The sequence below is a fragment of the Clytia hemisphaerica genome, unplaced genomic scaffold, assembly GCF_902728285.1.
Source record: "Clytia hemisphaerica strain Z4C2 unplaced genomic scaffold, Clytia hemisphaerica genome assembly, whole genome shotgun sequence".
In the NCBI taxonomy this organism is placed as follows: domain Eukaryota; kingdom Metazoa; phylum Cnidaria; class Hydrozoa; order Leptothecata; family Clytiidae; genus Clytia; species Clytia hemisphaerica.
In genome coordinates this window covers 914211-927794 of record NW_027103726.1, presented here as the reverse complement: position 1 = coordinate 927794, position 13584 = coordinate 914211, and the positions used below count along the sequence as shown (strand labels likewise).

At 32.9% G+C, this 13584-nt stretch overlaps 2 protein-coding genes across 5 annotated transcripts in view; one reads left to right on the top strand and one right to left on the bottom strand.

Annotated features, from left to right (window-relative positions):
* The window catches only part of LOC136804687 (spermatogenesis-associated protein 24-like), a 28261-nt gene extending 17830 nt beyond the window's left edge, over positions 1 to 10431 (bottom strand). Inside the window, exons 1-5 of one of the 4 annotated variants that reach the window (XM_067061296.1) lie at positions 10280 to 10431; positions 7105 to 7167; positions 2122 to 2252; positions 1832 to 1902; positions 1181 to 1402 (exon numbers count right to left, since the gene is read on the bottom strand). In XM_067061296.1, the coding sequence (XP_066917397.1) occupies positions 1191 to 1402; positions 1832 to 1902; positions 2122 to 2252; positions 7105 to 7167; positions 10280 to 10282 (480 nt within the window). In that variant the 5' untranslated portion in view covers positions 10283 to 10431 and the 3' untranslated portion in view covers positions 1181 to 1190. Of the gene's footprint in view, positions 1 to 1180; positions 1403 to 1831; positions 1903 to 2121; positions 2253 to 7094; positions 7168 to 10279 lie in introns of all 4 variants that reach the window. The other 3 variants (XM_067061297.1, XM_067061295.1, XM_067061298.1) reach the window with 3 other exon arrangements.
* Positions 10432 to 10682: 251 nt separating this feature from the next.
* LOC136804684 (E3 ubiquitin-protein ligase RNF103-like) lies at positions 10683 to 13163 on the top strand. The gene has a single exon (XM_067061291.1). The coding sequence runs from the start codon at positions 10796 to 10798 to the stop codon at positions 12659 to 12661; it is 1866 nt and encodes a 621-aa protein (XP_066917392.1). The 5' UTR covers positions 10683 to 10795; the 3' UTR covers positions 12662 to 13163.
* The last annotated feature ends 421 nt before the right edge of the window (positions 13164 to 13584 follow it).

Sequence of the window (13584 nt, the reverse complement as noted above, 5' to 3'; positions counted from 1 at the left end):
ATTTGACCCGTTTTTGGATAGACCATTTTAACGTCGGGGCAATATTCTTTTCTTTTAAGGCCCAAATATACGTAGACAGGGTTGTGCTGTTTTTGTACTTAGCGTTGTTGATAGATTGCTTGTGTTCATTATATCGCTGCTTGAATTCTCTTTCGGTAAGGCCAATGTATGATTTCTTATCATGGTTAGGTGCTGTAAATCCGAAATCGTTTCTAAATGTCGTCACATGAATAAGTTTATGTTCAAACATTATAAAACAAAAGACTGGACATAGCTGCTCACATGGGAATTATAATTTTTATTTTTATTTTTTCTAATTACTCATTAATTTTTACGACTTGTCGATTCTAGCGGTGTTTGAAATTTGAATTTTTTCAATTAGATCAAACTTGTATCATATGTAGCTGATGATTGTAAACATGAAACTTTAAGTTCTACATTTTAAAAAAAGTTTTGACTCGTCATAATTGGTAAATTACCTTTTTGTTTCGAAGATTTTTCAAACTGTCCGCAAAGAATTGAACAGTTTTAAATTTTTCGGAAAATTTTTCTATAATAATGCATCAAAAGTTATGGCTGTTTTTCTATGAAAAATTGGGATGGAAAATTGGTCAAAAATCACTCTTTTCAAGATTTTCAAGCAAATAAATTTTTTAAAAGATTTTCCGAAAAAATAATTTTAGTTGGTAAAAGATACGCCATCTATCGCGAAAATTTTTTCAAAATGTTTTTTCTTCGCCGAAAATAAGCTCTTCAAAGTTGAAATACTCTTCTTCGCAAAAGTCTTCATTTTTCTTTTATTTGGCCTAATTTTTAAATACCATTAAGTACCATCTCCATTGTGAAATTTTAAGTTCGTGTAAATTCTGGGATAAATCTATTCTTTTCAACTTGTTCAGTTAAATATATATACAAAAACAGGATCGATCGGGTTCGTAGAACAATATATTAATTTGGTCACCCCTTCCTCCAGGGTTTGGGTGTGGGAGATTTCTTAATTTTAAGCCAATACTTTGTAAGTAATTGTGATGTTTAATATGATTAGAGTGATTACCATTTATTCATTTCAGGGATTTAGGAAAGAAATTTTTAGAATTTTTTAAAGTTGTAATCATTAGGGGGGCTAGTAAAAATACGGAGCAAGAAAAAAAATGAAAAAAGGTAACTATGATAGAGATACCTGCTTTGAACTATTTCTTTTTCTTCCCTTTGGAACCATCTGTTGAATAGTTGGTAAAATAATGTTGAGCAAGATATCGTTCTTGTTGTAAATGGATTTCTTGGTCACTAATTTGATGCTGGTGTGTTTTCCTTTGTTGTTGAAGTTTAGATTGCAAATCCTTGATGGCTGTCTCTTTCACTGATAGTACACTATCTTTGTCATCGCATACCTTTTCGATCGCTATGAGAAGAAATAGAATCAATATCATATAGGACGATGCTCATTTCATCGTTATCAAAGCAGTAGAACCAATCTCAAAATGAGTTTCTTAGCCTAACAAGAATCTTTCTATATAATATAGACTTTTGACAGATAAATTGGCTCTCTCATCTTACAGAGAAGAAATTCATCCACATGACACAAGGCCGAATCTCGTTGTTGAGAGAAAATGCTCACTTTCCTAAGCTAATTTTGAGATTTGCTCTTTTGTCTTGACAACGAGGATATAGACAAAGATCTTTGATGCCTTTTCCTTCAAAATAATTTTCTATGTTTTCGCGATTTTGACTGTGACCTATAAAGGAGCCTGGGCAAAGACAAAACATGAAATATAACAGAAAGGATTGTAATCTAAGCCTCAATATTCTAAGGAACAGTAAACAACATTACCTTTATATTTTTCTTTCAACTTCTGAGCATGAAACTTTTGTTCAAATGCTGTATTTTTTAGATGCCCGAAACTGAAAATGAAATAAATAGGAATACAATTTTATCTATAATAAAACCTCAAAGTGTCAAATGAAAAAATAAGTTGACATAAAAATATTGAGGTTATAAAACAGTCATTGAAATCGACTCATGTGGAAACAAAAGGATACCATAATACACTCAGCAAAATAGAAAATAAAGTATAATTTCAAAATAATGAGTCCTTTCAAAATTCAGAAAACCAGTCTTACGCTTCTTTGAAAGCTTGTTTTTCTTGTGATAATTGCCTGTTAAGGTATTGGATATCTGCCAATGACACCTCCAACTTTTCTTTTGTTTTCAATAATTTAGATTTTGTCTCCAAATGGGCTATTTGTTCCTCCTGAAAATATTATTTCAAAATTGACAGTTTGAATAATGGCTTAAAAATAATGTATGAAAAAAATAACAAAATATCTCAAAAATCAAGATCTATTTAGGGCAAAAGGTCCAATCTTAAAATTAGTGTCTTTTCTTGTAGCGGACAAAGATTCTATCTACAAGTGAAAAGGATAAATCTCAAAATTTTGACTTAGAAGGTAAAAAAGAGTCTAGTCTTCTCAAACACTTATTGAGATTGGACCTTTTTGCTTTGATTGCAGCGATTTCTCTCAAGTAAAGGTATATATTCTCCTTGTCAATACGTTCATTGTTTACATCAGATGTAATGGCATTATTTTCAGGATGAGGTCAACAAGGTAGTCCTACCTTTTTCAATAGGGTCCAAGCTGAATTGGATATCTAGGAACTAAACAGAGTCAAAACTCCTGGATAAAGGCACTGACACCTAAGACGACTTAAGCATCCCTCCTTAAAAAGGTAGTTTGTAACTGAGGTTTTACTGTACAGCACCTGACCCGGAGAATGTAGTAAACCCCAAAAAGGTGCGTTTCTCATTTATTAACATTTTAGCCCAAACGATAGTTCAACTTCATAAAAAGTTGTGTCAGAGCATACTGTCCTAAGCTTGATATTTTGACAAAAATGTTTGGCATACATTTTGGGGGCCTTCATAAGCCAACATGAAAAGTCTGTAAAACTATATAAAACTTGTTTGTTGTACTTTCATAACATGAAAGTACTATCTGAGGATGATTGATGTTGTCATTTTGAGCTTTTATGACGGAAAGAATTAACAAAAGATAATCTTACATTACACCCCTGTGTCACAGACACACTGGGACCCCAGCCCCACCAGAAAACTTGCCTAAGTTTGGAACATAGAATTTTTATCCCCATTGGGACATTGATATAAATTTTTGTTCCGGCTGTGGGAAAAAGTTCCACCGGGGCTATGAAGCAAAGTTGTTGTTACATTTTTTACATACCGGGTGCGCCACAAAAAAGTTTCTCTCTTTGAATCGAAATCTAAAAATTTTAAAAGATCCATTTCTATTTCATTGGAAAGAAGAAAGATGGACTTAAATTTTGATAGATCATTTATTAAATTCGATTCAGTAAATCAAAAGTTATGTTCAATTGTATAGAAAAGTTACTTTCGAAAAGTGCTGAAAAACGTTAAAAATCGAACTATCAAATCAAACAGAAGCATCATTACATGATATATCAGTATTTTCGTTTCAGTCATTAAAGATGATAATTAGCTGTCTAAATGACCTTTTGTTGTATAAAGGAAGGTTGAATTTCAATGAAATGAAGAAAATTCATCAAAAAAGGCCAAAAAATCTGGTAAAATTCATGAAAATACATCAAATACGGGTTTCGAGATAGATCCAGCCTTACATAGACTTTTATCCAGTCTAGAACCAAAAATATGAGGAAAATTTCGGTAAAAGAAATTAAAGTTATTTTGTTGAAGAGTTTAAACCCTCTTGACCCTTCAGTTTCAAAATTTATGTGTTTAGTTACTGAAAAATGCTCTTAATCATGTACTCTCGGGTACCTAATAGCCGGGGGGGGCCCGCTAATTAATTTTTCGAAAATTTTCCACCCAGGACATTCTTATTCCAACCCCCCGCTTATTGATTTTCGGGAAACTTTTTTTGACTGTATTAGCCTCTTTTTCGAAAATTTTCCACCCAGGAAATTTTTATTCCAACCCCCCGCTTATTAATTTTCGAGATTTTTTCCAACCCCCCTGCTTATTCCAAACCCCCCGGCTATTAGGTACCCAAGAGTAAAGGCTATTGTGATTGCCAATTTTAAAATAAAAATTTGATAGGTCGATTTTTAACGATTTCGAGCACTTTCTGAAAGTAACTTTTTCATTCAATTGAGCATAACTTTTGATCTAATGGATCGAATTTAATAAGTGACCCATCAAAATTTAAGTTTATCTTTCTTCTTTTCAATGAAATGGGAATGGCTCTTTTAAAATTTTTAGATTTTGAAAAAATTAGTTTCAAAGAGAGAAACTTTTTTGTGGCGCACCCGGTATTTCAACACAAAATCTTTAAGCTACAAAACAAAAACAACTTCATTCATAAAATTCATAAAATGAATTATTCATCATTTCAAGATCAATATTATAGCAAATTTTGCTTAAATTAGCACAAAAATATTTCATCATCCAACTATTTTTTATTTCAACATTACTCTGGTTCAATAATTCCTTTCCTCCTGTTCCATAACTTACACCCCTTACAGCAACATGAATCATTATAGGCATCAATCCAATGACTTTGCAACCTTTCTTGTTGAGTGCCGACTTTTGAACATTTTTACAGATGCTACATTGTTGAAAATAACACTCTTACACTTAAAAACTTCGTTACACTCCATAAACTTTTCCATCAATTCTACTTTCCTTGAGTTGACCTTGTCTCTTCTTTTTGTCTTTTCTTTTCCTTTTCGTCCTTTTTAGCACAATAGAATTAATATCATTGTTAAATCTTTGCCATAATTAATATATTTCTAAAGCATAAATTTCACTTAGAGAGCAATAGCTTTCAATGAATACTGGAATTCCGTTCTCAACAACTAAATCTTTTCACCTACATTCTGGGGGTTAAAAATCGAAAAAATCAAATTTTCAGGATAACAAAATGCCCTATAGAAAATTTTTCTGCTACAAAATATTTCTAAACTTTATTGTTATAGTTAATCCAATTGAAAAAATATCAACATTTTACTATTACTAGATTCAAAGCCATAAAACCAAACCTACATTCTGGGGGTTATAACGAAAATGGTAGTCAACTTTAATAAGGAGATTGCATTCAAAAATAGAAGCCCAAAAAGTGAGGTTTTCAATGACAACCACTTTTTAGCCCACATCGTTGACATTCTTGTGGCTGCTGTGTAGTACAAAATTCCATAAAATAAGGAAATTGATAAGCTTTCCAAAAATGTGGCCCTCTTTGAAGTTGAGTGATTCAGTCTTGAAATATAAGATGGCAAAGTGAGGGCAGGTTTTGTGGCTGTATGTCATGTGGCTCACTCAACAGGTTGGCTTATGTGTGCTGTCCTGCTTTAAAACTTCAATATTTTTTAACCGTTTTCCTTGAAATTGGTAGTTTAAGGTCTGATAAAGATACTTATGGGTTTAATTTGTGGCTGCAGGGTTTTCAATAGGCTTAAAATGTGGCTTCAATCATACTTCAATCACTAATTTATCAATTTACACATTCCAGGTTGGGTTTTGTTTTCGAAACAGGAATATTTGCAAAGCCTAAAGCAAAACAAACACAATCTAACACAATACTGTACAGTCTTATTTCAAGAAAGAGTGTACATTTTGTGGCTGCAAATACCATTTTTTGTAACTATAACCTTCTGAGCTGTTACATTAGGTATTAGTTGGCATTTTTAGGGTTGGCTTATGTGCTGTCCTGCTTTAAGACTTCAATATTTTTTAACTGTTTTTCTTGAAATTGGTAGTTTAAGGTCATAAGATACTTATGGGTTTAATTTGTGGCTACAGGGTTTTCAATGGGCTTGAAATGTGGCTTCAATCAAAGCAGATATGAAAAAAATCATCAACTTTGAGCCGCAATTCTAGCCCAATGACCCAATAATTTTGGTTCCATTTTTGATATTTTGTGGATAAACCCTTTTGCTACGAGTTTCATCTGAAAAAAAATGATTTTTACTCATTGAACAAATTTGTGGCTGCTGTTTTATCAACATAGTGTTTTTCTTGATTTGTGCCGCAATTTTGGCCCATTTTACAAATTTTTTTTTTCAACTTACTTTAGAACCAATATTGTGAAGTTTCGTTTAAAAAGAGTTATTTTTAAAAAGGATATTCAAATTTGTTTTTTTTGCTGTTTTTGAAAACCTCACACAATTTTTGAATGCCATCAGGAAGCCCATCAGTACCATTTAAATCGTTGTTTAAATTTTTAACGAAGAAACTAAAAAATTGAAAACGAAAATAAAAAATTGACGACGAAGCTAGAAAATTGACAACGAAACTGAAAAATATTTGAAAATGGTGGCCCTGATGGTTGCGAAATGGAAACATCATTAACTCTGATGGATTCTGAATATGAATTTGATAGTTATGGTGAATGCAATGCTGGCAAAGATGATTCTTGTGAATAAGATGCTGGCAATGATGAACCTTAAGGATGGGATGGAGGAGATTGTTGGAATCTCCGGTTTCAATGGAATCATTGAAACTAATCAATAGTGCAAATGATGAAATCAAGGCTGTAGCATGATGAGATGATGGAATCCATAGTGCGGGTGATGGAACCAACCATTGATTCCGTCATTTGCACTATTCCAATGATTCCATTGACACCAGTGATTCCAACAATCTCCACATCACATCCTTATTCTGGTTCACCATTGCCAGCATCTTATTCACAAGAATTACCCTCGCCAGCATTGCATTCACCAGAACTATCAAATCCGTTTTCAGAATCTACCAGAATCAATGATATTTCCATTTTGCAATCATCAGGACCACCATTTTCAATTTTTTTTTAGTTTCATTGTCGATTTTTTTAGTTTCGTTGTTAAAAAATTAAAGGAAAATCTAAATGGCACTAATGGGCTTCCATACTTTAAGGACCAAAAAAATTAGTCTATCTATCAAAAGTAATAAAACTAACCCCTGGGAAAAGATTTCCGGAGTTTAAAATTTTGTTGAAAACGTTCAATGTTTTTTAATATGCAAAATCTACATCTTTCAGGTCTAATTCAAATTTCATCTACATTCTCGGGGTCAGGTGCTGTATAGGTACCCGAAATAAGAAAATGTGAAAAATTAACACACCATTTCTTACTTTGTAAGCCTTTTTTAGTTCTTCATACTTTCTCTTTATTTCAATAGCATCGTTTGAACTCATCTGAAAAAAACCTTGATTATAGATCTGAATATAATGTTTTCGAAAATCAATAGGCATTGAAAATTTTTTTTCGCATTAAACAGATTGTTGAAAAATTTCTCATTATATGAATCTTATTTTTCATATCATTCAATCATATAACTAAACTTATGGTATTGTATAACAATATAGTCAAAGTAATCTATCAAATTATAAAAATTATTAAAATACAAAAGTCAAATATAGACAAACTGTCCTAGTGTTAATATGGGCGTGACAGTATTTACCCGAAATGAATTTCCCACTCCAAAAAGTGCAAGTTGATCACATTAGCTGTATCTTTATTTATTGAATTGTATATTTGACTTCTTTCTTGAATCTTGCTTCTTTTTTTTGGACCTACCTAAGGTAGTCCTTTAAATTAACCCTTGTCCGTTCGTTCGTCCGTTCGTTCGTCTGTTGCCAGCTTTTCTCGGGATTGGCTCATTAGTTTTTTCTAATTTTTTGCACAATGATGCAAAATGGCAATGCCCAAAATGTGACGGAGCCCGATTTTCGAAAAAAAAATTTTTCCGGCCGAAAATGGCGGAAATATGCCGGAAAAACTGGTTTTTCGGCATTTTCTCGAGATTTCATCATTAGTTTTTTCTGATTTTTTGCTCAAAGATGCGTATTAACAATGCCCAAAACATGGCCTAGTCCGATTTTTGAGAAAAAATTTTTAAATATGCCGGAAATCGCCGTTTTTCTGGATTTTCATTGGACTTTTCCATATAATTGGTTGTTTTTTCATTCAAAAAGATTATTAATAGCAATGCCCACCATCAAGCATGTTTCAATTTTCATAAAATTGATTTTTGAAGCCGGAACTTTCTAAAAATTGCCGGAACAGCCGATTTTCCCGCCGGAAAAAACGGTATTTCTTGAATTTCTTGAGCTGTACTTTATATTTTTCATGAAATTTTGCACACTGATGCAAAATGTCAATACCTAAATTGTGACGGAGCCCGATTTTCGAAAAAATTCATTTCCGGCCGAAAATGCCGGAAATGTGCCGGAAAAAAACTGGTTTTTTGGCATTTTCTCGAGATTTTATCATTAGTTTTTTCAGATTTTTTGCTCAAAGATGCGTATTATAAATGCTCAAAACATGGCCGAGTCCCGATTTTTAAAAAAAAATTTTTCCGGCGGAAAATGCCTGAAATATGCCGGAAATCGCCGTTTTTTCTAGATTTTCATTGGACTTTTCCATATAATTGGTTGTTTTTTCATTCAAAAACATTATCAATAGCAATGTCCACCATCAAGCATGTTTCAATTTTCAATAAAATTGATTTTTGAAGCCGAAACTATTTTAAAAGTCGCCGGAACAACCTATTTTCGCCGGAAAGACAGTATTTCTTGAATTTCTCGAGCTGTACTTTATATATTTTTATGAAATTTTGCACACTGATGCAATATGACAATACCTAAAATGTGACGGAGCCCGATTTTCGGAAAACATTTTTTTCCGGCCGAAAATTCCGGAAATATGCCGGAAAAACTGGTTTTTTGACTTTTTCTCGAATTTTCATTTTTAGTTTTTTCTGATTTTTTGCAGAAAGATGCGTATTAGCAATGCTCAAAAGATGGCCGAGTTTGATTTTTGAGAGAAAAATTTTTCCGGTTGGTGGAAATCGCCGTTTTTGCAGATTTTCATTGGATTTTTTCCTTGTATTTCTATGTTTTCACACAAAAACATTATTGATAACAATGCTCACCATCAAGCATGATTCAATTGTCAATAAAACTGATTCTTGCGACCAGAACTTCCTATTTATTTTTTCCCTACAACCCTTCTCTCTCCCCCCATCAACAATCAATGATGAATTTATTGTGTTGTGTATTTTCGCTAAATGCTATATTTTCTGACTGATTTTTTTCATATTTCTTTTCGCATTGCTATCAATGCTAACTAACTTTCATCATCAGGTAGGTCCATTCAGCATGTTGCTTGTTTTTTTCTTTTTTTTTTTTTGTTTCACAAAAATATCTTGAGGCTTTTGCTCAGCATAATCATAAGAAATCCCACATCCGTAATAATCTATTATTCTTTTAATAAAGAATAGTCATAGCTAATCCCTAATTGCTGGATTTTATACGGTGTGAACAGGATTGGCTCTTTTATGGTATTACAGGATTTGACGAAAAAAAGAGGCAGGAAAACGGCATTTTAAAATCCGACAGTGACAGTGGTTAGCCTTATTTTTTTTGTCTGTAAAACCGGTACTACAGTCAGGGAAATCCCTCAATTGCGGTATACTGCAATTGCGGTAGTTTTCAATCGTGATTAGCCTACAAAGGCTTATAACAGCTACATATAGTGCTGGTCGACAAAGATAAAAAAACATCGACTGTAAAAAATCGTACGAGAAGATAGCTTTTCTTTATCAAAAGAATCTGATCTACGGAAAAAATATTTTGTCTGTGCGTTAAAAAGATATGATCAATTATGTACAAAAATTGCCTGTTTTCTCCTTGAATCTTGAATTCTGTTTCTTGAGTATACTGCAATTGCGGTACATGAAAAATTTAAAAGTGACGTTTATACCGCAATTGCAGTAAGAAATTACTACCGCAATTTAGGGATTTCCCTGACTGTACTATGTATGATGGTGTCGTTTTTTTTTATTTTAGGGAAGACAGAATTTTGATGGGAAAACCATATTTCGAGCCCCTACAAACCCCCAGCCTGGAAATGGTGCACAGTACACCAAAGGCAGTAATTACTTTTCGTCTTTTGCCGAATTGGCGTAAGGGAGCAGATATAAAGTAAGATATTGGCGTATATAAAGTCAAAGCTTCGCCTCCTAAACCTCCTAAATTCGGCGCGGCGTATGTAGCTAGAGCCAGAAGATCTCAATCGAACGGAATCGAAGATCGAACCAGTCGAACCAAATCGAACGCAATCAACCGATTTAAATTCGATTGTTGAACGCAATTGAATCTCAATCGAAAGTCAAAATTCTGGGTAATATTCGATTGGTTCGATCGTTGATTCCGTTCGATTGAGATTGTCTGGCTTTTTTCTTGCAGCTTCCCAACATCCAAGCTCTCTGTTTCATTAAAACAAATCAAATGAAGTGTTCCTTACCATTGAATGCTAAGGTGTAAAGTTTGACAGATGGATGTGTGGTGACTGGTTGACTTTGTTCTTGGTTGAGTTGAAAAGCGTTTATTTGGCGAAAAATACGGCGGGAAAAGTGGATCCAACTTTCATTTTTGCCGCGAAAATCAAAATCAGGGGGTCTATTTTAACAAGAAAAAGTAAATAAAATTCAAATTATATCTTAAAATAATAATTTACGCGCATTTTGCATTACTTTTACAATTTTTAACTTTTGATAATTTGTATAAATTGTAAAATCTTTTATGAATTATATATTTACTGTGTGTATAAATCAGAAAACCCCCGTGCAAGCTTCGATATCATAATTTCCCAGAATAAATTGTAAACAAAGATGGTAGCCCGATTTTTGTTTATGTTGAAAAAAAAGTTTACTGTTTCTCGCTTCTCATCGGTGCGCCAAGCAGACAAGTTGGATGGGAGGACGTTTGCAGGGTTTGCAATCTTTTCGAGGCAACGTTGCTGTCTGGTGTCCTCATTAAGATGTTTTACCTGAAGATTATCTTTCTGGTATCTTATTTTCTCATTATATTCATCGTGTTTCGAGTCTCTTCGCTGAAAGGAGAAAAAACTTTTGCTTGCTTTTACAAAACATTTTCTGACCTCTTCAACAGCGTCCTTCTTGATGATGCTAGCAGCAAACCAGTACTTGAACATGGAAACAAGCAAAGTAACGCATCAAATCAACAAGAAAATGTCAAAAAAGTAAATGACGAGGATGAAGAAACAACAGAAATCCCAGATTATCGCCAATTTATCGAGAAAGTTGAAGATACAAAAGCAAGTGTGTGGCTTGTAAAAGTAATCCCTCCTTCAACTCAAACTCAAAGCCCTCATAAAGATGGATTTAACAGAGAATGGAAAAAGCTTTCAAAGAGTTTTAGGAATAATGGAATTAGAACAAGCACATATAAATGCTCAAGAGACATTAGACTCTGTTTAATTCATAAAATTACATCAGAATCTGTTTTGTTGACAATGCCAAAAGGCTCCCATCCTAAAGGAAAAGTTGCAGTACATGTCTTCGATCCAAAAGCATCCAAAATTTCTCTGTATAATTGGGTTCAAAAAAGGTTACATTCTCATGTCAAAACTGTCCATTCAATATCCGAATTGGTTGAAAGGCCAGCCAAAAGGTTGAAAAGAAAGAAGGATTTGGTTCCCTCGATGTATTTTGTTTACCGGTCAAACTCTAATCAGAAACTTCCACTCTCAATATCTGCACTCTCTATCAAGTTCACTGGAAGAATTAAGTTTTATATGCTGAAAGGGAAAAATAAAGAAAATGACAATATTTTGGCTATGAATAAAGTCTCTAAATACAGCTATGGAAATCATGAAGGAGAAAATATGACATATTCTTGCTTAGAACTCTTTCTAAAAACACTTCATCCTGAAGTTAACGATATTTTCATTGCATCAGTCATATTACTAAACATGGCATGCTGGTTTGAAGTATCTTTGCAAAAGGGTGGTCCACTCAGGAGACTTTTGTTTTATATATGGGGTTTTGCGACTTCAAATATTTTGCTTGTTACCATATGGTTGCCACTTATCAAATTACTTTACATGCCTCAAGTTCAACCAATTGTTGAAGTCTGCCTTCAAAACTTGCAAAATATAATGTTCACCAATTTTGCTGCAGTTTTACGTCAGGATTTCCTGGAGTTGACAAAACACCTACACCTTGTTTTATCTGGCTTTATTGGCTATGGAGTGTTTCTTGGTTATTTGCACTTCAAGTTTCGAAATGATTCAAATGAAACCTCATTTTCTGGAATCTTCCAAAATGATATTGAAGATATCAGGGGAAATATCACAGTAACTCTCCAAAATATTACACCAACCTTAAGAATTTATCGCTTTGAAGCTGGAATCGAGAGAATCCTCCATACATTATCTACAACTGAACTTTGGTTACCTACAGATTTGTATACAGAATATATCAAAGATCTACCCACTTGGAAGCATTGTAATGGCATAAAAATGCAGAAAGATTGCGTTGAAAATTTAAGTCAGATTCCCTTTTGTAAGATTGATGAAACAGAAGATGAAAGATCTAATTCAGATGAAAAAACAAATCAACAAGACCGCTGCTGTCAAAAAAATTGTCCTATACCATCCATACCGGATCATGTTTTCAAAGTTAATAGTTGTGTTATTTGCTTGGAAGAATACATGTGTCAGAATGTTTTGTTGGGTTTACCTTGTGGGCACTCTTTTCATCAGAAATGTGCAAATGATTGGCTTGTTCTTGAAGGAGCACAAAATAAATGTCCTGTTTGTCGTTGGCCATGCAATATCAAAAAAGGAACAAAAGTTGAAATTATTGACACTTTTAATGAATAGATCATTTACTTCTACTTATTTCTACATATTTCTACAAATTTAGTTTTCTTTTTGAAGTATAGTAAATAATTGTACTAAGGTATATAGTTTGTTTTATCTTTACGAACTTTGCTATTGAAAAAGTAGTATAAAACTGATTGCCTTGAAAATCTTAAACTAATAAGCTTGCTAGAACATCATATCACACGTAACCACATAAAACATAATACTTTTTACATTAGTTTTCATAGGTTCTTTTTTTTTCGTGTTTCAATTTAATTTTTTTCTATTGTATTTTTTGAAAATAGCCTTATTTTTGTGATGAAGCATCTTCTTCGCAGGATTTCAAGTGACAGGTTGTTAGAGCAAAGAGAAAGCATCTAATTTTTGATCACCTGAAGATTCCCCAGGTCGGTGATAATTCACCAGGGGGGATTTTCGGAACACCCTAGTAGTCTTTCAAAGAAGTACCTATGCCCTCTACAACCTCGTCTATAATGGACTAAAAGTTATATTTTCCATCACGTTGAGTTGTACTTTTAGTAAAAAAAAAGTCTGAAATTATTTTTCCATTTTTCGTGTTATTTTTCTTATATATTTATTATTGTACACATACATAGATAGTATTTCGTTGATATTGTTATGTTTATTTATAAAAGATTTATCGAGCTTCATTAAAGCTTAATCATGAATGTTTTGTTTGCTTATATTTATAAGTTTTTATTCTAGACGCCGAATGATCTAAGAGTTAACAATCTTTAGGGTCATGAAAAAAGAATACTATTCTATCCTACATTTTTTGTCATTTCCAAAAACCTATATTTAGCTTTTTCGACTTTTTCGACCTTTTAATAATGTAGCGCAACTTTATGGTCTAATTTTTGTCCATGGTTTTTTCAATTTGTTAATTGGTTATTCTATTGAAGTTATCAGTTAATTACTAT